Source organism: Hemicordylus capensis, chromosome 2, assembly GCF_027244095.1.
Source record: "Hemicordylus capensis ecotype Gifberg chromosome 2, rHemCap1.1.pri, whole genome shotgun sequence".
Taxonomy (NCBI): Eukaryota; Metazoa; Chordata; class Lepidosauria; order Squamata; family Cordylidae; genus Hemicordylus; species Hemicordylus capensis.
The window spans coordinates 225,539,831-225,562,310 of NC_069658.1; the positions used below are offsets into that span (position 1 = coordinate 225,539,831).

Here is a 22,480-nt window from a genome sequence, read left to right on the forward strand (position 1 = left end):
ATAATCCCCAGCCTCAGTGGCCTTTGGTTGAGGATTATGGGAGTTGAAGTCCAATAACACCTGAGGACCCAAGTTTGAGAATCACTGAGCTAGATGGACCACTGGTCTGACTCAGTATAAGGCAGCTTCCTGTGTTCCTCAGCTTTGTGATTTGGTACTTGGGCTCTGGGTTTCAACACCCCATTCCTAACCCGGTGGCAAGGAGCCCCAAATACCATTTCATACACACTTCTAGGAATTGGATGTGTTTCTGCTTAACAGCAGAAAGAAGTCTGGGGAGTTAAATCTGGCAATGGAATGACCATAGAAGAAAGACACACACTCCCTTTAATGTTTCACTAAAACTGGGGTTCTCAAACTTGGGTCCACAGATGTCATTGGACTTCAACACCCATAATCTCTGGCCACAGTGGATTATGGGAGTTGAAATCCAACAACCTCTGCGGGACCCAAGTTTGAGAACCCCTGTGTGAGAACAACTAAAGACGTTACTGATGCAGCCCTTCTCATCAGCTTAATCCCAGCTTCCTCTCCTTCAGAGCACCAGCCTGAAAAGAAAGGGGTGATCTCCATCTCTTCTGAAAAATGCTTGCTTTTGGTGAATTTCTTCATTGGGAGGAAGTTCCCTAAGCATGAGGCAGCTAGAGATGTGAATTCATGGAGGTGAGGTGGTTTCCTTCAATATGACAAGAATAGTACCTCCACATACAGGGGTGGTATACCTCTCATACCAGATGTGGAGGTCAAGTGGAGGAAGACCATAGCCTGTTTTGCCTGGGAGAGGGGACCCTGCCTGGACAGAGTTGGATTAGGAGGACTGATTCCATGAAGTACCCCTTAGGGGACTCCCAGGTGTTTAGGTACCTTAGTGTGGCACACCAATCATTTAGTTAAGAAGGACAAATGCTGGGAGAACAGGGAGAGCCTACATTCAGTCCCTTCTTTGGCCATGAAACTTATCAGGTGGCGTTAGGTTCCCTCTTGGTCTGGCCCACCTGGCAGGACTATTGTGATGGTGAAACTGGAAGAACCCCCACTTGAACCTTTCTGAATTCTGTTCTGTGAGTAAGCCGGCGTCCCTCCTCGTGACTGGCTGGGCTTATCTGATTGGGGTTTTGTTATCAGAATTGATGCTTTGAGGAGTAGAGCTTGAACTTCCCCCTTTGCTAAGTAGGATCTGCCTTGGTTTACATTTGGATGGGAGACCACATGTGAATACTGTAGGATATTCCCCTTAGGGGATGGGGCTGTAGCCCAGGGGTAGAGCATCAGCTTTGTATGCAGAAGGTCCCAGATTCTCTCCCTGGCAGCATCTCCAGGTAGGGCTGGGAAAGACTCCTGCCTGAAACCCTAGAGACCCACTGCAGTCAGTGTAGATTGGTAACTAGTTGAAGGACAGGAAACAAAGGGTAAGAATAAATGGACAGTTTTCACAATGGAGGGAAGTAAGAATTGGGGTCCCCCAGGGATCTATACTGGGACCAGTACTCTTTAACTTGTTCATAAATGATCTAGAAGTTGGGGTAAGCAGCGGCCAAATTTATTTATTTATTTAACATATTTATATACCACCCAAAACCTGTGTCTCTGGGTGGTATACAACAAAAAAACAAATTTGCAAATGACACCAAACTATTTAGGATAGTGAAATCCAAAACCAATTATGAGGAGCTCCAAAAGGATATCTCCAAACTGGGGGGAGTGGGTGGCAAAATGGAAAATGTGGTTCAGTGTAAACAAGTGTAGTGATGCATATTGAGGCCAAAAAACTACAACCCAACTTCACATATATACTGATGGGGTCTGAGCTGTTGATGACAGACCAGGAGAGAGATCTTGGGGTCATGGTTGACAGCTTGTTGAAAGTGTCAGCTTAGTGTGTTGCAGCTGTGAAAAAGAAAAATTCCATGCTAGTAATCATTAGGAAGCGGATTGAAAATAAAAATGCTACTATTATAATGCCCTTATACAAATCTATGCTGTGGCCACATTTTGAGTACTACGTGCAGTTCTGGTATCTTGAGAAGGACATTATAGAACTGGAGGTGGCACAGAAGAAGGCAACCAAGATGATCAGGGGCCTGGAGAGCCTTCCTTAGGAGGCAAAGCTACATCATCTGGGGCTTTTTAGTTTGGAAAATAGGCAGCTACAGGGAGACATGATAAAGGTGTATAAAAATTATTCATGGAGTGGAAAGAGTGGATAGAAAGAAATGTTTCTCCCTCTCTCACAACACTAGAACCAGGGGTCATCCCATTAAAACGAAGGCTGGGAAATTTAGGACCCACAAAAGGAAGTATTTTTTTCATACAATGCATGCTTAACCTATGGAATTCTTTGCCACAAGATGTGGTGACAGCCCAAAGTGGATGTCTTTAAAAGGGGCTTAGACAAATTTATGGAGGACAGGTCAATCAATGGCTACTAGTCTTGATGGCTAAAGGCTGTCTCTAGGCTCAGAGGCTGGATGCCGCTGAATCCCAGTTTCAGGGGAGCAACAGCAAGAGAGAAGGCATGCCCTACATGAGAACAGCCTTACTGGATCAGACCCAAGGCCCATCTAGTCTAGCATCCTGTTCTGCACAGTGGCCCACCAGATGCCTCTGGGAAGCCCACAGGCAAGAACTGAGGGCATGCCATTTCTCCTACTGTTACTCCCCTGCAACTGGTATTTAGAGGCATCTTGCCTCTGAGGCTGCAGTGGCCTATAGCCCTCAGACTAGTAGCTATTGATAGACCTGTTCTCCATGATTGTATATAAACCCTTCTTAAAGCCATCCAGGCTGTTGGCTGTCACCACATCTTGTGGCAGAGAATTCCATAGGTTGATTATACATTGTGTGAAAAAGTACTACTTTTGTCAGTCCTAAATTTCTTGGCAATCAGTTTATAGGATGACCCCTGGTTCTAGTGCTTTGCAAGAGAGAGAAAAATGTCTTTCTATCAACATTCTCCACGCCATGCATGATGTTATAGACCTCTATTATGTCTCCCTCAGTCTTTTCTTCTAAACTAAAAAGCCCCAGGTGTTGTAGCCTTGCCTTGTACGGAAGGTGCTCCAGGCCCCTGATAATCTTGGTTGCCCTCTTCTGCACCTTTTCCAGTTCTACATTGTCCTTCTTAAGATATGGAGGCCAGAACTGTATGCAGTACTCCAAATGCAGCCACACCATAGTTTTGTATAAAGGCATTATAATATTAGCAGTTTTATTTTCAAACTAACCAACAAACACATATTTATATAATGCTTTTCAACAAAAGTTTCCAAAGCGGTTTACATAGAGAAATAATAAATAAATAAAAATTTGAAAATAACCCCCTTCCTAATGATTCCAGGCATGGAATTAGCCTTTTTCACAGCTGCCACACACTGAGTCAACACTTTCAACGAGCTGTCCACCACAGCCCTAAGATCCTTCTCCTGGTCAGTCACCGACAGCTCAGACCCCATCAGCATATATGTTAATTTGGGGTTTTTTGCCCCAGTGTGCATCACTTTACACTTGCTAACACTGAACTGCATTTGCCATCTTATTGCCCACTCCCCCAGTTTGGAGAGATCATTTTGGAGTTCCTCACAATCTGGTCCCAGTTCTTATTTCTCTCCATTTAGAGAACTGTCCATTTATTCCTACCCTCTGATCCTGTCCTTCAACCAGTTACCAATCCACACATGTAGTTGTTCCCTTATCCCATGACTGCTAAGTTTCTTCAGGAGTCTTTGATGAGGAACTTTGTCGAAAGCTTTTTGAAAGTTCAGGTATACTATGTCAACTGGATCATCTTTATCCACACACATGTTGACTCTCCAAAAGTTTAGTGAGGCAAGATTTACCTTTTAAGAAGCCATGTTCATTCTTAGCATGGCCTGTTTTTATTGATTGATTGATTGATTGTGTTGCATTTTTATACTGTCTTTCTGCCTTGACAAAAGCACCCAAAGCAGTTTACAATATTAAAGAACAAAGAAATTACATAAGATTAAAAGCACTGTTGTCTCAGACTGTTCTACATGCTGAACAATTTTAACCTTGAGACTGCTTTCCATCGATTTGCTTGGAACAGACATTAAGCTAACCAGTCTGTAATTTCCCAGATCTTCCCTGAATCCCCTTTTGAAAATTGGTGTTACATTGGCTACTTTCCAGTCTTCCGGTACAGAGCCTAAGGATAAATTGTATATTTTTGCAAAGAGGTCGGCAGTTTCACATTTGAGTTCTTTAAGGACTCTTGGGTGGATGGCATCTAACCCTGGCGATTTGTTAATTCTTAATTTTTCCAAACAGTTTAGGCTGCTCAGCTTCGGTCCTTCTGCCAGATTTTGGCCCTACAACTACCATAATCCTGACAGAACAGGGCAGCCTTTGCCTGATGCCAAAGAGACAGTGAAGGGGCTGGACAGATGCATCTTGGGAGATTGATTGATTGATTGATTGATTGATTTAGAATAGTTATCCCCTGCCCCACCAGTGCACTACTGCTTAGGGAGGCTCGCAAAATTAAAACCAATAAAATGTAAAACCAATGTAAAATTAATGAAAATTAACTAAAACAAGATCTAGATAAAAACCAAATTTAGAAGGTACAAATTAGAAAGGTAAAACCCACCGGAGATTATTACCACCTCCGAGAGCGACTGGAGAAGGGCCTCAGAAGGGGGAGCAGGCAGTTCTTCAGATTCCCTGGTCCCAAGCCAAGGTAGGGTAGAGCTGAACAACTTTGTCCCCCCTACAGATGTTGGGTTACAGTTCCTATCACCCAGGACTATTGGCTGCTGTGGCTGGGGATGATGGGAGTTGTAGTTGGCAGGCCGAAGCTCTGGTTTAGAGCCCTGAAAGTTAAAATCCGCACCTTAAATTGGGGCTGGTAGGAGACCTTTAGCCAGTGCAATTCTTTCGGCTCTGGCATGATGTGCTCTCATCTGCCAGTTCCAGCCAAGAGCCTGGCTGCGGCACAGCTGCAATTTCCAGGCGCTCTTCAAGGACATAGAATGCATTACAGTAATCCAGACTGGGTGTCAAGAGCCTGTATAAGTGTGGCCAGGCCATCTCTCAGCAGCTAGGAGTGCCGCTGGTGGGCCAGCCAAAGCTAGGGAAAGGTGCTGTGTGCCTCTGGCGCTGCCTAAGCATCATGGAGCAGAACTAGATCAAGCAGCATCCCCAAAGTGTGAGCCTGTTCCTTATGCAGCAACGTGGCCCCATCCAGGACCGACTGAACGCCACCACCACCCCCTTTGCACCAAGAGCATCAGTAGATTCTCTGGACTGAGATTCCAAAACAGATGTTCTGCTACTGACCTGTGGCCCCATCCCATAGTGCTGGACCCATCTCTGGGTCTGGATGTCTTTGGGAGGGGGAAGAGCCCAGTCCTGGGACTTCTTATCTTTCTCTGCTCCTTTGTTAAACTTGGGAATCCTCTTGAACCAGACAGGAATGGTTTCTCTGCAACTTTCCTCTCCTTCAGGGACAGCATCAAATCCTGTTCCTCCCTCTCTCTTACTTGGCATGATGAATCCAACCTGTCAGGGGCTCCTAGCCAGGATGGCCCAGTGGTGCTCAGAATTGCCTTTGCAAGAGTGCCAGGCCTTGGTGGGGGCAGAGGCCAGTGGCCAGTGTCTGGCTGGATCCAGTGTTCCCTCTAATTCTTTTCATCTTTGTGTGGAATGAGTTTTGTTCTGGGCGGCGGCATCAAGGCAGTGTGTGTGCACATGTGCATTCAGAGGGGGGCCTTCCTGATCCAACCCGAGTGGGAACTAAAATTAACTGAACGGACATTTAAAACCTTGGGAACCCGCCCGGTGTTTAGCTGGCTGCTGCGTATTTCTAGCCTTTAAAAAAAAAAAAGTGTACCCCTCCCTGTCGCAAGCCTTCAGCTCAGCTAACCCATAGAGATTGTGTGGACATTTAAGTGTTACAGTTATTTGTTTATTTGTTTGTTATATTTTTATACCACCTGATATGTATATCTCTAGGCGGTGTACAAAATTTAAAATATTTAAAAGTCGCAAATTAAAACTCCTGGACAATAACAACAATAGAATAAAATTATTACAAGAAGTTTTTAAAATTATTAAAATTAATCCTAATTAAAAGCCTGAGAGAACAGGAGGGTCTTGAGGTTATGAGACAGGCTACTCCAGTCATTGACTCACAGCCGCACTAAGTTTCTCATGAGCAGTCTTAGTGAAATAAATGGGACAAGTTTGGTTCTATTGATTTCAGATTTCAAATTTTTATTAACTTTTAACAGTAATAATAATAACCATAACAATCATAATAAACACAATTACAAAATTGACTTCCTGCGCACCTCTTTTCGTGATAACTATAAATTCTACCCTTATTATAAAATTAATTTTTTAAAAAACACTATTGATTTCTATTGATTTCAATGGAAGTAGTCGGTGCTTCTCCCCTGTCCCCGCCCATTGGTTCTATTGATTTCAATGGAAGTAGTCGGTGCTTATTTTCTGAAGCCTGTCAGTTAGGCTGGGGAGGGGTATGCTGAGCTTCAGCATATAGTCGGCCAATCAGCAGCAGAGGAGGAGGGTCTTCTCCCTCCCCTTCTGCAGAGGACACATCACTGAGGACAGGTCCGCTTCCAGCCAGCAATCCTCAGATGGGGACAAATAGTACAGCTTCAGGGTGGGAAGGCAGGAGGGCCCCGAGTACCCCCCGCCCAGTAGCCCTTCAGATACCTCTAGGGATACGTGTACCCCCTTTTGGGAATCCCTGACATAGAATAACAATAATAAGGTGGTTCCCTGTCCCCCCAAGGGCTAATGATTTAAAATGAAACACAAAGTAGACACCAGCAACAGTCACTGGAGGGGTGACTTGCTGGGGTTGAATAGGTGCTAAACAGAAGAGAATGGCCCCTTTAAAAGGTGACGCCAGCTCAGTTTCTCTGGCCCTTTACTGACTCCATCTCTGTGGCTCTGTCCACCTGAAGCATGGTCATCATTTGGACCAGGGACCCGGGGGGGCCTCATGGCTTGGCCTTGAGGTTTTGTGTTTCCCCCTTCTTCTGTGGGGCTGTCCCTATTTCCCTTCAGGAGAAGGGTATGTGTTATTGTGGGGGCTGGGGCTGGGTTTTTCATTGGAAGATCTCAAGGCAGGGGATCAGCACTCCTGGATTCCTGTCCCACCTCCCTCAGCTTCCTTGGTAACAGGGTAATCAGGAAACCAGCCAGTCATGTGATTCCCTTGCAGTTTTGCAAAATATCCGGAGAGGAAGCCAAGGGTGTCCGGGGTGGGCATTTCTGGGGAAGTTCTGAGAGAAGGGGTGAGGAGTCTGTCTTCTGGCCGGACTGGCACTTTGGGGTCTGGCTCCCTTGACTTCAGGACTGTGGGCAACAGTGGAGGGGCCCCTTGGACTCACGCTTGTTCTCCCCTCGCTTCCCCTTCCCTTCTTTTAAGACTGCAGGAGTCCGGATAGTTCCTCTCTCAGCTCGTCTCCCCCTTTGCGGGGCACAGGAACATCCCCCCCGCCTGAGCCTTCAGCCCCACTTCACCCTTCCATGATTGGGTCTGCCATGACCACCTCCATCAGTGGACTGGGGTCCCCCTTCCCAGTGATCAGCTCCTCTATGGGGTCCCCAGGCCTCCCCACAACGCCCTCCATTGGCTATGGACCTGTCAGCAGCCCTCAGGTAAGAGCGCGGTCCGGATACCCGAGTTCCTAAGGCTGGACTGGGAGAGGCATAGGGCGAGGAATCCTGAAGTCCACACTATGGGGCAGGGCTTGCAGGGTGGCGGCGGCATTGATGTTGACTAGGGCTCCCTTCCTGCCCTTCCCAGATTAATTCCACGGTGAACTTGTCAGGACTCCATTCGGTCAGCAGCTCGGATGATGTGAAGCCCCCGCTGGGCATGAGGGTGATGCCTGGCCACCTCCACGGCGGCATGGTGCCCGGGAAGCGCCTCTGTGCCATCTGCGGTGATCGGTCGTCAGGTGCGCGGACGCCGGGGCAGCTTGCCTTGATGGGATGCCCGGAGTCCTGGGAATGTTGGGTTTCAGGGCCCAGGGCGGGGGGAGCAGGGCTGTCCATTGCTGGGCTCACCAGTGGAGATGGGGCTGGGGGTGGGACTGAGATGTTGGGACCAGTTTCCTCTGCAACAGAGCCTCTCGGGTGTTGTGGACTACAACTCCCAGGATTCCCCATTGCAATGGCCTTTGGCTGGGGATGCTACACCTCACTCTACTACAGATATTTGTATATCAATGCTGGAAGCTGCAGGCAGCATCACCTGGAATTCTCTGTTACAGGGAGCACTGGATGGGACTTTGAGATTGACTGCAAGGAGGCTGGGAGACCTGGGCGCCAGAATACCTTTGGGAGGGAAATGCGGAGGGCACCGGAGCTCCCTTCAGTCTATGAGCCAGGCCCACAAATTTGCCCCCTTGGTAACCTATCAGGGGATGAATGCTCACAGTGAGTTCTGGCAACGTCTGCCCCCCTAGAGATGGAAAGCAGGTGATCGCGTTCTTGCACTTCCTCTGTCTTACCACTCCTACGTTACCCTAACCCCCAAGCCAGTAGGGTAGAATTGCAGCCATTTTTGCACAGAGGAAAGGCTTAGAGTCAGGATTAGGGTAACGATAAACAAATCATTGTCCTCTCTCCATGGAGTCATCTTTGGAGGACATTCCTGCCAATTTTCATTTCCCTTCCTCTGACAATGTTGATGAAGTTTCACCGTTGTGTTTCTGTTTTTTAAAACTTCTAAGAGCTTTTAAAACACCATTACACATTTGGCCGCTGCAGGCCCAGTGGGCAGGACAATAAAAGCGTGATAGCACACCAAAAGTCTGGCTGTGCTATATCGCCTATTTTCCATCTCTAGGTTAGGGGTGTAGCCCTTGTCAAAAATCACGGTGGGAATTCCCCCACCCCACCGAGATGGTACTGACAGCCCAGCTGGCTCATGTACTGCTTAGCCTGGATTCTCTGAAGGAAAGCGGCTTAGGGGAAGGGGGGGGAACCCCGCCCCCCGTGGCCTCTGGGAGGAGAAATGGGTGGGGAGAGTGGGCGGCCACCTTGGACCTGGGACTCAGTCGTCCTTGCCTTCCTCCTCCTGGCTGGCGTCCCTTAGGGAAGCACTACGGGGTGTACAGCTGCGAGGGCTGCAAGGGGTTCTTCAAGCGCACCATCCGCAAGGACCTGACCTACACGTGCCGCGACAACAAGGACTGCATCGTGGACAAGCGCCAGCGCAACCGCTGCCAGTACTGCCGCTACCAGAAATGCCTGGCCACCGGCATGAAGCGCGAAGGTAGCGGGCGGGTGGGCAGGGGGCGGGGCCAGCTGTGAGACCCAAGGGGCGGGGCTTCCCGTGGTGTGCCCAAAGAGGCATCTCTAGAGTCATGGGGGTGGAGCTTAAAGGCTGGGGCGCAGCATAAAGGTAGTGGGCAGGGGGCGGGGCCAGCTGTGAGACCCAAGGGGCGGGGCTTCCCCATGTTGTGCCTAGAGGGGCATGTCTAGGGTCATGAGGTGGAGCTGAAGGGCTGGGGCACATACACATCGAGGGGCTCTCTCTTCCCCAGTTAAATGGGGAAGGACCGTAGCTTGGTGGAGGAGCATCTGCTTTGCACACAGGAGGGCCCACACCTGATCCCTGGCAGCATCTCCAGGCAGCAGGGCTGGGAAAGACCCTTCTCTGGCTAAAATCCTGAGGAGTTGCTGCCAGTCAGAGTAGACTAGAGTAGGGATTCTCAACGTTGGGTCCCCAGATGTTATTGAACTTCAGCTCCCATAATCCCTGGCCCCAGTGGCATTTAGTTGGGGATGATGGGAGTTGAAGTCCAATAACATCTGGGGGAACAGTGTTGAGAATCCCTGGGCTAGAGGGACTAAAGGAGTGTCCTGGCACTGGGTGTAAGCCCTTCTGGTAGCTCTGGAAAGGCTCTTGTTCGAAAGGATTGTCCCTCTGTAGCCCAAGAGTCCAGCCCCTGCTTTCTGTGCACAAGGGCCCGAGTTTAGTCCCCGACTCTCCAGTTAACCAGGGATCTTGGTTTGCACATGTCGGAAATGGAGCCCTTGGAGAGCAGCTGCCTGTCAGAGGCAGGCGGCAGTCCTGGGTAGACGGGCATACTGTGGACCGGACCGGCCCTTCTGATAGGTAGTGAAGCGCCCCCATTTCTCAGCAGAAGGTCCCAGGCTGAGTCTCGGGCGGCAGGGCTGGGAAGGGCCCCGGCTGAGGCCAAGGGCAGCTGCAGTCCCGTCAAGGGGTTTGCCGTCCCGGGCAAAGTGGCCCGGCCACCTCTCTCCCTGCAGGGCAGCCTCGGAATGGCAGCGGTTGATCTCTGTGTTCGTCCTCCTCCCGCAGCAGGGCTCCCCACCGGGGCTTCCCTTGGGCCGGGGGGGCTCAGGGGAAGCAGCGGTGGGGGTTGCCGTGCTGCTGCCATGCGCGGAGGTGTGTGTGGCGCTCTGGCCTCCTCCTGTCTCCGAGGGACGGGATCCCTGAGTCAGGAGGGTGATGGAGGTGCTGCCCGCAGCCTGGCATGGTGGGGATCAGTCTCCCCGCTCCCTTGACCACGCACATGCGAGTGGGGAGAGGGAGGGCGGTGGTGTGTGTGCCACTGCGCTCAGGCTGAGGGCTTGCTTGCTCCGTGGTTCCGTCGTCTCTCTCTCTCTCCCCGGTGTGCTCTCTGCCGGAGCTCGGTGGGGGTGGGCGGGCCGTGGCTGCGTCTCTGAGCCCCGTCTCTTTCCTTCCCCCCCCCCGTGCCCCTGTGCATGCGCACAGCTGTGCAGGAGGAGCGGCAGCGCGGCAAGGACAAGGAGGGGGAAGGGGATTTGGTCGGGGGAGGTGCCAACGAGGACATGCCGGTGGAGAAGATTCTGGAAGCCGAGCTCGCCGTGGAGCAGAAATCGGACCAAAGCGTCGACGGATCCGGCACGGGGGGCAGTTCGGTGAGTTGGGGTGGTGGTGCTGCGGGATCAGAACGCTCACCCCGGACGTTTGAAGTGAACGAGGTAAATATCGAAAAGGGCTGTAGAAATTAGTCCAAAATTACCGCGGGGGGTGGGGTGGTTTGGGTCGGAAGGGGCGGGAGGCAGTGTTCCCTGGGGCGAGGGTTCCCAGCTGTGGTGGACTACAACTCCCAGCAGCCCCGGCCAGGAGTTGCTGCCAGCCACAGCTGGGAATCCCTGCTACAGGGAACCCTGGTGGGGAGTGGTGGCTTCCTTAGATCTGCTGTGGGAGGGAGGGAGGGAAGGGAGGCCGGGGCTCACCTGGTTGGGCTCCCTGAATCCTGAGGGCCCAGAAGGGACCTCTGGAGCAAACGGCCTAGGGGGGGCCACCCAGCAGGCCGTCCAGCGGGCGTTGGGCATTAGGGGGCCAGGAGTGTGTGGTCTGGGGCTCTGGATGTGGCTGGGGAGGCCTTCCTTTGCATGCCCACAAGCCACACGCCCCTCTTTCTCCTCTGCTTGTTCCGGCAGCCCAACGACCCGGTGACCAACATCTGCCAGGCGGCCGATAAGCAGCTCTTCACGCTGGTGGAGTGGGCAAAGCGCATCCCCCACTTTTCGGAGCTGCCCCTCGATGACCAGGTCATCTTGCTCCGAGCAGGTGAGTTGTCCTGCGGAAAGGCAGCCTTCGGCCTGGGCGTGGGCCAGGTTGGTGGGATTCGGCAGCAGAAGCAGCGGCATCGTCCACCCTCGAGCGCCCAGTTCCAAGGCGAGGCGGTTTCTAGCCGGGCTTGGTCTCCAGAGCCTTCTCAGGCAGACCTGAGCCGAAGAAGGCAAGGGGGGAACACTCCCCAGGCCGCTTCAGGCCTGCGAGTGACCTGAAACAGGAAGGGATTGCAGAAAGTATTTTCCAGTCAGAATATAGCTTTGGGAGCCAGTTGGGGCTGAGGCCGAATTAGGGTTGAATAGAACAGCCATGAATGTAATGCAGTCCCTTTGCACCTGGCAAATTCCAAAGCCTGTAGGGGGATGCCAATTCTCGTTTTGACAAGGCAGCTCCTAAGCAAGAAGTGTCCAGACTCCACATTTTCAGCATGAGAGTTCATAGGCAACTGCCTCCTACTGAGTCCGACCCTTGCTCCATCTAGCAGTGGCTCTCTGGGGTTTCAGACAGAGCAGAGCCTCTCCCAGCCCTACCTGGAGATGCTGCCGCCAGGGATGGAACCTGGGCCCTTTGGCATCCAAAGCAGGGGCTCTGCCCCTGAGCTTTGATCCCTGCCCCAGGTCTTGACATGCTGCTCACGGCCTCCCCAGTTCTGAAAAGAGAGCAGCAGCAGCAGCATCACTGGCAATCAGCCATGAAGGAATTTGTCATGGGGGTGGCGGGGGGGAAGTGGGGGGATGTCTGTGTGTGCCAAATGAAGCCCAGTCTGAGCAAGGCAGTCTTCAGTCACCTACAGCATGCCAGGAGGGAAAGGGCCAGGCAGGCCTCGAGGGGGGGCTCCAGTGTCTGGGAACCACAGCCGTGAAGGCCCTGTCCCCACAGATGCACCAAGTGCGCTTCCAAGAGGAGGCGGCTGCAAGGCCTCCCCGGCTGACCCTTGCAGGGCGGGCAGCAGGATGGCCCACGGGGTGTCTCTAGGAGGCGATTGTATGCTGCTAGTGGGAGATGAGCAGACCCGTTGTTCTTTCAAATCATTTTGGCTGAAAGAAAAAAGGCCTGTGTTTCAGCACTTGGAAATCTTAGGATGCATTTGTAAGCACCTTTGGCTTCTCATTGGGTGTGGACGTTCCCACCATTTCCCCCGCTTGAAGGGCTCCCCAGGGGTGCTCAGAGCCCTCCTGCCTCCCCAGGATGCAGCTGCACTATTTGTTCCTCATCAGAGGATCGCTGGTTTGAATCTGATGTGTCTGCTGCAGAAGGGGTGGGCGGAGGATGAAGACCCTCTTCCTCTGCTTCTGATTGGCTGGCTATGTGCTGGAGCTCTCCCCCTCAGCCTGACTGACAGGCTTCAGAAAACTAGCGCTGAGTGCTCCCATTGAAATTAATAGACTGCTTATGAGTAACTTAGTGTGGCTGTGAGCCAGTGACAGGAGTAGCCTCCCTCCCTATCTGTAACACTTATATTTTTGTTTTTATGTATATATGTGTCTACACCCACACACATTTAAATGTTGCAGTTATGAGACGGGCGGCTCCAGTCACTGACTCACATCCAGATTAAGTTACTCATAAGCAGTCTAATGGGATACATTTACTTGTCCTATTAATTTCAGTGGGAGTAGTGATGAGTAATTGAGTCTGAACATAATCCATCACTGCAGTCGTCTGCCTCGTAATGGTTAAATATGTGTCCTTGTACACATCCACACGCAATCTCTATGGGGTACCTGAGCTGAAGGTTGGTGACAACTTGTCTCTCAGCAGAGCCGCAGGGAGAAACAGCTAAGCTGTTAGCAGTCGGGGCACCCTACTTGAGCCCAGAGGGCTAGGAACATAGGAACATAGGAAACTGCCATATACTGAGTCAGACCATTGGTCTATCTAGCTCAGTATTGTCTTCACAGACTGGCAGCGGCTTCTTCAAGGTTGCAGGCAAGAATCTCTCTCAGCCCTATCTTGGAGAAGCTAGGGAGGGAACTTGAAACCTTCTGCTCTTCCCAGAGCTGCTCCATCCCCTGAGGGGAATATCTTGCAGTGCTCACACATCAAGTCTCCCATTCACATGCAACTAGGGCAGACCCTGCTTAGCTATGGGGACAAGTCATGCTTGCTATCACAAGACCAGCTCTCCTCTGGGGCTTTGCTCTGTGCATCGCCCTCTGCCACCCACCCACCCCCACCCCCCACTATTAATATCTTGTTTTCCGGCAGGCTGGAACGAGTTGCTGATTGCCTCCTTTTCACACCGCTCAATTTCAGTGAAGGATGGGATTCTACTGGCCACAGGACTGCATGTGCATCGTAACAGTGCCCACAGTGCTGGTGTCGGAGCCATTTTTGACAGGTGCTGGCACTGGCGGGAGTGGGGAGAGAGGGAGGTCAGGGACCAAGAGGTGGGTGGGCTGGTGGCCATCTTTGAGGGTGCAGCAGTGCGGATGAGGGAGGGGTGAAATGGGGCAACTTTGCATGTGGCATCAGGGACCCCCCTTCCGCCCACCTTCCCCCTCCCAGAGGTGCCCCCAGGGCAATGAGTCCGTGGCAGCCTTGGCGTGGAGCCCATTCCCTCTAAGGGCCAAAGAGACTCCAGCTGGCTCCCCCCCCACCCCCTGCCTCAGTTTCAAAAGAGGTTTAGAACAGGAGTAGGTAACCTTTGGCACGCCAGCTGTTGCTGAACTACCACTCCCATCATCCCCAGCCATAATACATTGTGGCTGAGGATGATGGGAGTTGTAGTTCAACAAGAGCTGGAAGGCCAAAGCTTGCCTATCCCTGGGTTAGGATCTGTTGACCCCATGGAGTTGTGTCACCCCCATTCAACAGGGATTAAATTTTGCAATTTTCCCTTTTCACTATTTGTGCAAAAGAAACCTTTTAAAGCTCAGAATCATTCACTGAACAAGTGTGCCCGTTTTTTTTAATTGAATTCGTGGAACAGTGGCCAAGTTAAGGAGTTGAAATGCAGGCATGAAACCTCAAGCCAACAGCTGAGTCTTCCCACCCACCCCCTCCATCTTTAATCATAAAAATAAATGATAACTAGCTGGGCCGGGTGCAGAGCATCTGAGCCTCCACCAGCCCGGCCAGCCTGCTTCTCCCCTGTCCCCGCCCACGGTTCCTGGCTGGTGGGCCGGCCAGAAAGCCGGCCCGTCACCTCCTCCCACCCACCCACCCACCAATTCTCGGCAGCCAGGCTAGCCCGCCGCCGCCTGCTTCTCCTGGAGGCCGGGCCAGGCCGGCCGCTGCCGCCTACTTGCGCCTGCCGGCTGCCCGCTGGTGGGAGCAGCCCGCTTCTTCCTCCCCGCCCACCTGCAGTTTCTGGCTGGTGGGCCAGCCGGAAAACTGGCCCGCCACCTCCTCCCATCCACCTGTCAGCCAATTCCTGGCGGCCGGGCTGGCCCACCACCGCCTGCTGCTCCCAGTGGCCCGGCCAGCCCGCCACCACCTGCTCCCACCAATGGGCAGCTGCTCGCGAACTCTCACGAGAGCTGCCACACATGGGATTAGCAATGGGTACACCTAGGAGAAATAAATAGATAGATAATAAACACCTTTATTTGTTAGGCATCGCGTTACAAATTGTTCTCTGGCATTAGATGCTGTATATGGCTTTGTTCTCACAGCATTAAAACATAAAATAAAAACACATAAATCATAACAGACCAAAAAGGGGGCGGGGGAGAAAATACAAAATACAATACAAAGCAAATTTAAAACTCTTTTGAAATAAATTTAAAAATCTAAATTTTTGATTTTTTTGTATCAAAATAATGCTGTATTTCACATCCAAATAGGGAAGCCAGGACGGGTTTAATATTGTATAATGGATACAATACCAGTCAAATTGGCCAGTTCTAAAAAGTTGTGATTTTTCAAGTGTCAGCAGTGCAGGTCACCCCTCTTGGATGTTAACAGTGTTCAGGGCCCTCATTTTTTGTCAAGTGCGTGATGCCATGGGAGGGAGAGAAGAGAGGTCAAACAAGGTGCTACCAGACACATGGGATTGGAGCCAGCATACTAATTTTCCATTTACTAAATAGCAGTCGGGTGTGGTGTGTTTGATCCAGATCACAACGGTGGTAGGGGCAGAGGGTTAAAAAACCCCTCTCCCTCACACCAAGGGCCTGATCCATGGAGTGGGAGGCCAATTCAACTGCTTTTAACTGGAAGAAAAAGAAAAACATGCACCGCAAGTCCCAATCATGGATATAAAGGAAGTCTACTTGACCCTGCATGATTACGTCTTAAAATATTTACATGTATTTCCATTAACTTAATTTGCAAAACTTCGAATTTTTCAGTTATAACATTTAAACCACATTAAGGCAGCAGTCCAATGACACTTACCTGGGAGTAAGTCCTACTGAACTCAGTGGGACTTACTAGTGAGTGGGTAGGATTAGCTTCTCTGTATGCTTTATTGAGGTTTCTTTCCTAACTGGATATTTCAGTTAAACTACTTTGGCTACTGGAAAAACATTTGAAATATTGATGCAGCTTGTAAAATCAACATGCTGTACCCTTTTGAGGTTTAACACAGTATAATATAAGTCAAAGAAACATGTTGACCCGGATCCCATTTTCATGTAGAGAAAATGTTCCAATTAAAAAAAATGTCACAAATCCCACACCAATGTGATCTACACGATTTGTAGATCTGCCTATTTTTGGACTACAGCTCCCATCGTTCTCAGCCACAGTGGCTAACAGTCATGTTGGGTATGATGGGAGCTGTAATACAACCAGTAGTGCACCTAGGTAATTTTGGAGCCTGGACCTAAAAGCCTTTGGCGCACATGTGCACACACACACACACCCCGCTGCCTCTAAAGGCTTCAGTATTTAAGCAGCTGCAAGAATGTAAACATGTACAAGACTCTTTATGCTGATATACAGTGCTTCTGCTTTAGTGTGCCACAGGGCTCTTGGTCTGTTTCTCCTTGTAACACGGCAGCCCCTCTGCTCTGATTCTCACCCTCTTCCACCCTGTGCTGCTCCTGTGCTTTAGATGGCAACCTGCTCTCAGCACCAGTATTCCCTCCAATTTCTTTCATCCATGTGCAGAATGAGTTTTGTTCTGAGCAGTCGTATCAAGGCAATGTGTGCACTTGTTCTGTGCCACTATAGAAACAAGCATGCACACATACTCTTATCACACATACAAAAGAAACAAAAATTGTATTTCACAGTTTTTTCCTTTCTTCCACTTTACATTTGCAAGTATATCTGAACCAATTGAGGAGGAACAGATTCAGTCTTGAACACAAAATCTCGTGAGTTCATCCCATTGAACACAGGTTTACTATGGAGTAAGTGTATGTAAGGTTCCATAGGTGCCCCTATGAAGAGCCACTATTGTATGGGTTTGTTTTTTAGTTCATGCAAGCCCACCTTAATAATGTTTCGCTACTCAGTACCTGTTTCATAGCTAAAATGATGAGTACATAGGAAGCTGCCATTTACTGAGTCTGACCATTGGTCTATCTAGCTCAGTATTGTCTTCACAGACTGGCAGTTCAGTCTCCTTTGTCTCTTGCACTCAGTACCCCACACACTCACAGTTTAAAGCCAGTGTGGTTTGCTGGTTACAGTGTTGGATGAGAACTGGGGAGAATTGGGTTCAAATCCTTGCATACTCAGCCAGGAAGCTCAGGGGATAACCTTGAACTAGATACTCCCTCTCATCCTAACCCACCTCGCAAGATTATAGTAAGAATGAAAGCAGGAAGAAAGAATCCTCTACACTGAGTCACTTAAAGGAAGGGCATGTGCAAACAACATATTCATATTTATGCTGACTTTTAGCCACATGACTCCAATAAATCCATCACATTCGATGCCATTTATGCCAAACAGAAAGAGAAGTCACCTACTAGCAATCAGTTTAGACAATATATATCCACTCATTTGATTTCAGATCAGAACAACAGAACGGCATATACGGAGTCACCCCAGTTTCTTAGGATTTTTCATATTTAAATTTTTATTGATTTTAACAGTATCTTAACATTCACATCACATTAAACAAATATTGACTTCCCGCTCACACCTCCTCGTGAATCACCAACTATAGAATTAACCCTTGCTATAATAGTAATTCAAAACATATATCTTAAACCTTACAAACTCGATTTTGATTTACCCAACCTGCTATTATTACTAAATTTCAAACCCTGTTGTAAAATCAATATTAGGGAAATAGTTCTTTAAGTATAATAAAAATGGTTTCCAATCTTCTTTAAAACATTCCAAATTTTGATCTCTTATCAGTGCTGTGAGTTTTGCCGTCTCCGCGTATTCCAAAATTTTTATCAGCCAATCTTCTTTTGAAGGCAGTTCATTACTCTCCCATTTCTGCACATATATTATTCTGGCCACCGTAGTAGCGTACATAAAGAATGTTAAATTGGTTGCAGAAAACACTCCTTGCGTTATTCCCAGCAGGAAGGATTCTGGCTTCTTAGGAAATGTCATTTTAAAATTTTTCTTTAACTCATTATATATCATGTCCCAAAAGGCCTTAGCCTTCCTACAAGACCACCACATATGAAAAAAGGTTCCTTCAGAGTGTCCACATTTTCAGCATTTGTTTGAAACATTTTTATACATTAATGCCAATTTTTTAGGCATCAAATACCACCTATACATCATTTTATAATAATTTTCTTTTAAAACATGACATGCAGTGAACTTTAAGTCAGTTTTCCATAATTTTTCCCAGGCTGCCATTTCTATATTATAGCCCACATCTTGAGCCCATTTTACCATAGTCGTTTTAACCACTTCATCTCTTGTCTCCTCCATAAGCACGAGCTTGTACATTTTGGAAACTAATTTTTCGTCATTTTCACACAGCTCCTTCTCAAATCTCAATGTCTGATCCTCAAATCCAACGTTAAGATCTTTCTTATAAACTTCATTTAACTGATGGTACTGAAACCAATTACTAACCCAATTTTGTACTTCAACTAAACTTTTTAACTTACAGTCCTTTTCTTGAAAACATAACAAATCTCTATAAGTACCCCATTGCGATTGCATATTTACCTCTTTACGTACTAAAGCTTCAATCGGGGATAACCATAGTGGAGTTTTACATTCCAACCATTTTTTAATATTTTACCCAAACTTTCATTAAACTCCTTCTTATATAGTGGTTAAGAAAATCTTTATGTACTTTACTTTTGCCATACCACAAATAGGAGTGCCATCCAAATATTCTGTCCAGTTTCTTAGCGTTTAATCATAAGTAAGCATTTAAAAGGCATGAGAGCAGTGTTCCCACAAAACCAGGAGAGCTGGTCTTGTGGTAGCGAGCATGACTTGTCCCCTTAGCTAAGCAGGGTCCACCCTGGTTGCATATGAAAGGGAGACTTGGTGTGTGTGAGCACAGTAAGATATTCCCCTCAGGGGATGGAGCAGCCGCTCTGGGAAGAGCAGAAGGTTCTAAGTTCCCTCCCTGGCAGCATCTCCAAGACAGGGCTGAGAGAGATTCCTGCCTGCAATCTTGGAGAAGCTGCTGCCAGTCTGTGTAGACAAGACTGAGCTAGATAGACTCAGTATATGGCAGCTTCCTATGGTTTTCACATGTGCGCATGCACACAAGTTTTTTTTAACGTCTGCTTAGCTAATTTTAGATCCCACCCAAGTTGAATCAGGAAGGCCCCACTCTGAATGCATGTGCACTCACACTGCCTTGATACTGCCACCCAGAACAAAAATTAATTTCCACACACAGGTGAAAAAAATTTAGAGCGAACACTGCAAAAAGGCAGCTTTAAAAATATCCCCATCAACTGATTTGCAGTCTTATGTTGATGCAAGTCTTTTTAAAAAAGCATTTCTTCAGCAGCTTTAGCCCCTCATCAAATGGATTACTCAGCCTGCAAGATCCCAATCTTTAACATGCCTACTCCACGGCACTGCTGCCTCCGTGCCCTCCCTTTCCCCCCTTTATTGTTGTGCCTGGCTGGCTCCCTCTTTGCTTGCCAGTCCCTTCTTCATCCTACTTTCCCTCCTTCCCTCTTCTCCATTCACCATTTCATACCTTGCTTCCCCGGCCCTCACCCTGCCCTCTTTCACTGCCCCTTTCTCATCTCCCCCTCTCCCCCCCCCCATATGTTTTCTCAATTCACATGCATTGCACTTGTTATCTCTGCGGCAATGCTTACTTTTTAAAAAGGCCAGTTGTTTATTTGGCCTTCATCTCTCTTCTTACGAGTCAGCAGTAACCATGCAGCCAGCCTGCCCCCATCCCTCTTCCTCTTTTTGCATTCCCCCCCATTCCACTTGTACCTCCGATGTTGCTTCCTTTGAAAAAAATGTGGTTTCTTTACCTTCCTCGTCCCTCCCCAATCAGTCAGTCAGCTCCGCAGTAACAGTCAATGAAGCCAGCAGGCAGGCAGCCAACCACTCCCTCTCGCCGCCGCCGCCGCCGCCGCCGCTGGGCTCTCCTATTAGTCTCCGTCTCTCCTCTCCTCACGTGGAGGGGTGAGTCTGCACACAGCACACAGGCCCCGGCTGGGAGCAGCTTCACTGACTGGGAGGAAGGAAGTCAGGCCACGTGAGGAGGCTTGGCCGCCCCGCCCCTTGCTCCCATGTGCCATTCCGAGAGAGGTCGGGGGCTTGTGGCACTGCAGGGGGACATTTGGAGGCCCCACCATGGGTCTTGGAAGGCTTCCCCCGTCTCGCCTTGCCTTGCCACCGGGAGCAGCCACGCTAACTTGGAGGCAGGCAGCTTGCCTGCTGCCTCGGCTGCCCTGCACGAAGGGGGATGGGGGCTTGTGGCATTGGCAGGGGGACATTTGGAGGCTCCCCCCCCCACAGGCGCTGCACTCGCCACCATGGGGGAGGCCTGCTCGGCTCACCTCCCACCCACCCACCCTGGCAAAGAACTCATGAACTTTAACATATAAATGGCAAAGATTGGCAGCGGGCGTGGGGTGGTGGGAGGTTTCTGAGGAGACCCCTCAGGACATTTGCCTCCCCCCCCGCGCAGACAGGCCACGGACCAGTGCCCCAAGGTCTGGGGGAGAAGTCGCCTCTAAGTCCCACATCGACAAGAGGCCCCGCTTGACTGTCTTATTTAAGTGAAGCTGAGATTCTCCGGCTGCTGAAACTGCACCCAGTTGTGCCTCTGCACTTGTGTCAGGGAAGGGAAGGGAAGTGTGGAGTAGACCCGGATCTCTCTGCATCTGGCTTCTGTCCTGCTCAGCCAAAGTGTGTGTGGGGGTGGGTGGGGAAGGGGGTCTTCCCCTTGGTGAGCAGCTCTTTGCCAGAGGTGGAGACCAAGGCAAGGAGGTAGGGGAGAAGGGACCACCCTGCTAGGTCCAGGAAACGGCTTGACTCACCCCCTCCTTGGCCTTCCCTGCAGGGTGCTGACGGAGCTGGTGTCGAAGATGCGGGACATGCGGATGGACAAGACAGAGTTGGGCTGCCTGCGGGCCATCATCCTCTTCAACCCGGGTGAGGAGAGGGGCCAGAGGAAGGGAGGGGTCTCCCCTGCTCCCCTCCTGCCTTGGCCTCTCTGGCACCTCTTCCAGAGGGCCCCAGCCGTGTGCGTTTGGGGAGCTTTGGCTTCCTCTCGAGTGTGGGGGGGGGTGTCCTCGTGTCCACAGAGGATCTCTCTTCTTGGCATCAGCCACCAGAAGGGATCTTCTGCCTTGTCTTGTCTGTCAACCCTCGCTCTCCTCTTGGTCCTCCCCCCAGATGCCAAGGGGCTCTCGAACCCAGGGGAGGTGGAGCTGCTGCGGGAGAAGGTGTACGCCTCACTTGAGTCCTACTGCAAGCAGAAGTACCCTGAGCAGCAGGGCAGGTATGGATTGGGGCCGGAGTGGGGGGAATCTGGACAGGGAGCAGTCCAGCAATGGGTTCTATCTGGGAGAAATGTGTTAAGGAGATTTTGAAAGCACAGGTGGGGAAGGGAAACCCTGGCCATCTTACATGTCTCTTTCCCCCCATTTAAGCCACAAGAAACCTGGAGGGAAATGTTGAATTGCACCCCTGTCCCCTTGCCCCCCAGTTGTGGAGCTAGCCAGGAGGACTGGATTCAGGTCCCCCATGTGAAGATGGGAAGCGGGGGCAGGAAAATGGGCTTTTGGAGGGGTTGTGTGAGAGGCATGAGACCTCGTTCCCACAGCCAAATGTTTCTGATGAGTTTCGCTCGCGGCTTGTCGTCTTTCAAAGACCTAGTCAGGCTATTGACCCATCTAGCACAGAATTGCTTACTCTGGCTGGCAGCAGCGCTCTAGGTTTTCAAGCAGGGTCCTTCTTTCCCAGCCCTACCTGATTGATTGATTGATTAAGTGCCACCAAGTCGGTGTCGACTCTTAGCGACCACATAGATAGATTCTCTCCAGGATGATCTGTCTTCAGCTTGGCCTTGAAGGTCTCTCAGTGGTGCATTCATTGCTGTCGTAATCGAGTCCTTCCACCCTGCTGCTAATCGTCTTCTTCTCTTTCCTTCAGCTTTCCCCAGCATTATGGACTTCTCAAGGGAGCTGGGTCTTCGCATAATGTGTCCGAAGTATGATAGTTTGAGCCTGGTCATTTGTGCCCCGAGTGGTCATTTGAGCCTCAAGCCTGGTCATTTGTGCCTCGAGAGCCCTACCTAGATGTGCTTAAATATGAACTGTCCTGAGTCAGACTGTGAAGGTGAAGTGTGCCGACGAGTTGGTGTCGACTCCTGGCGACCGCAGAGCCCTGTGGTTTTTCTTTGGTAGAATACAGGAGGGGGTTTATCATTGCCATCTCCTGCACAGTATGAGATGATGCCTTTCTGCCTCTTCCTATATTGCTGCTGCCTGACATAGGAGTTTCCCATATTCTGGGAAACACACCAGAGGGGATTTGAACCAACAGCCTCCTGTTCTCTAGGCAGATTACTCCCCCTCTGCGCCATTAGGAGGT

At 50.0% G+C, this 22,480-nt stretch overlaps 1 protein-coding gene across 8 annotated transcripts in view; it reads left to right on the plus strand.

The window, feature by feature from the left end:
• Nucleotides 1–22,480, plus strand: part of RXRB (retinoid X receptor beta) — a 29,415-nt gene that overhangs the window by 3,843 nt on the left and 3,092 nt on the right. For 3 of the 8 annotated variants that reach the window (XM_053292651.1, XM_053292657.1, XM_053292656.1), the window contains exons 2-10: nt 7,421–7,653; nt 7,802–7,955; nt 9,098–9,277; nt 10,748–10,977; nt 11,443–11,572; nt 13,787–13,919; nt 20,946–21,037; nt 21,281–21,386; nt 22,040–22,097. In XM_053292651.1, the coding sequence (XP_053148626.1) occupies nt 7,421–7,653; nt 7,802–7,955; nt 9,098–9,277; nt 10,748–10,977; nt 11,443–11,572; nt 13,787–13,919; nt 20,946–21,037; nt 21,281–21,386; nt 22,040–22,097 (1,316 nt within the window). The remainder of the gene's footprint in view (nt 1–7,420; nt 7,654–7,801; nt 7,956–9,097; nt 9,278–10,747; nt 10,978–11,442; nt 11,573–13,786; nt 13,920–20,945; nt 21,038–21,280; nt 21,387–22,039; nt 22,098–22,480) is intronic. The other 5 variants (XM_053292655.1, XM_053292658.1, XM_053292653.1 and 2 more) reach the window with 4 other exon arrangements.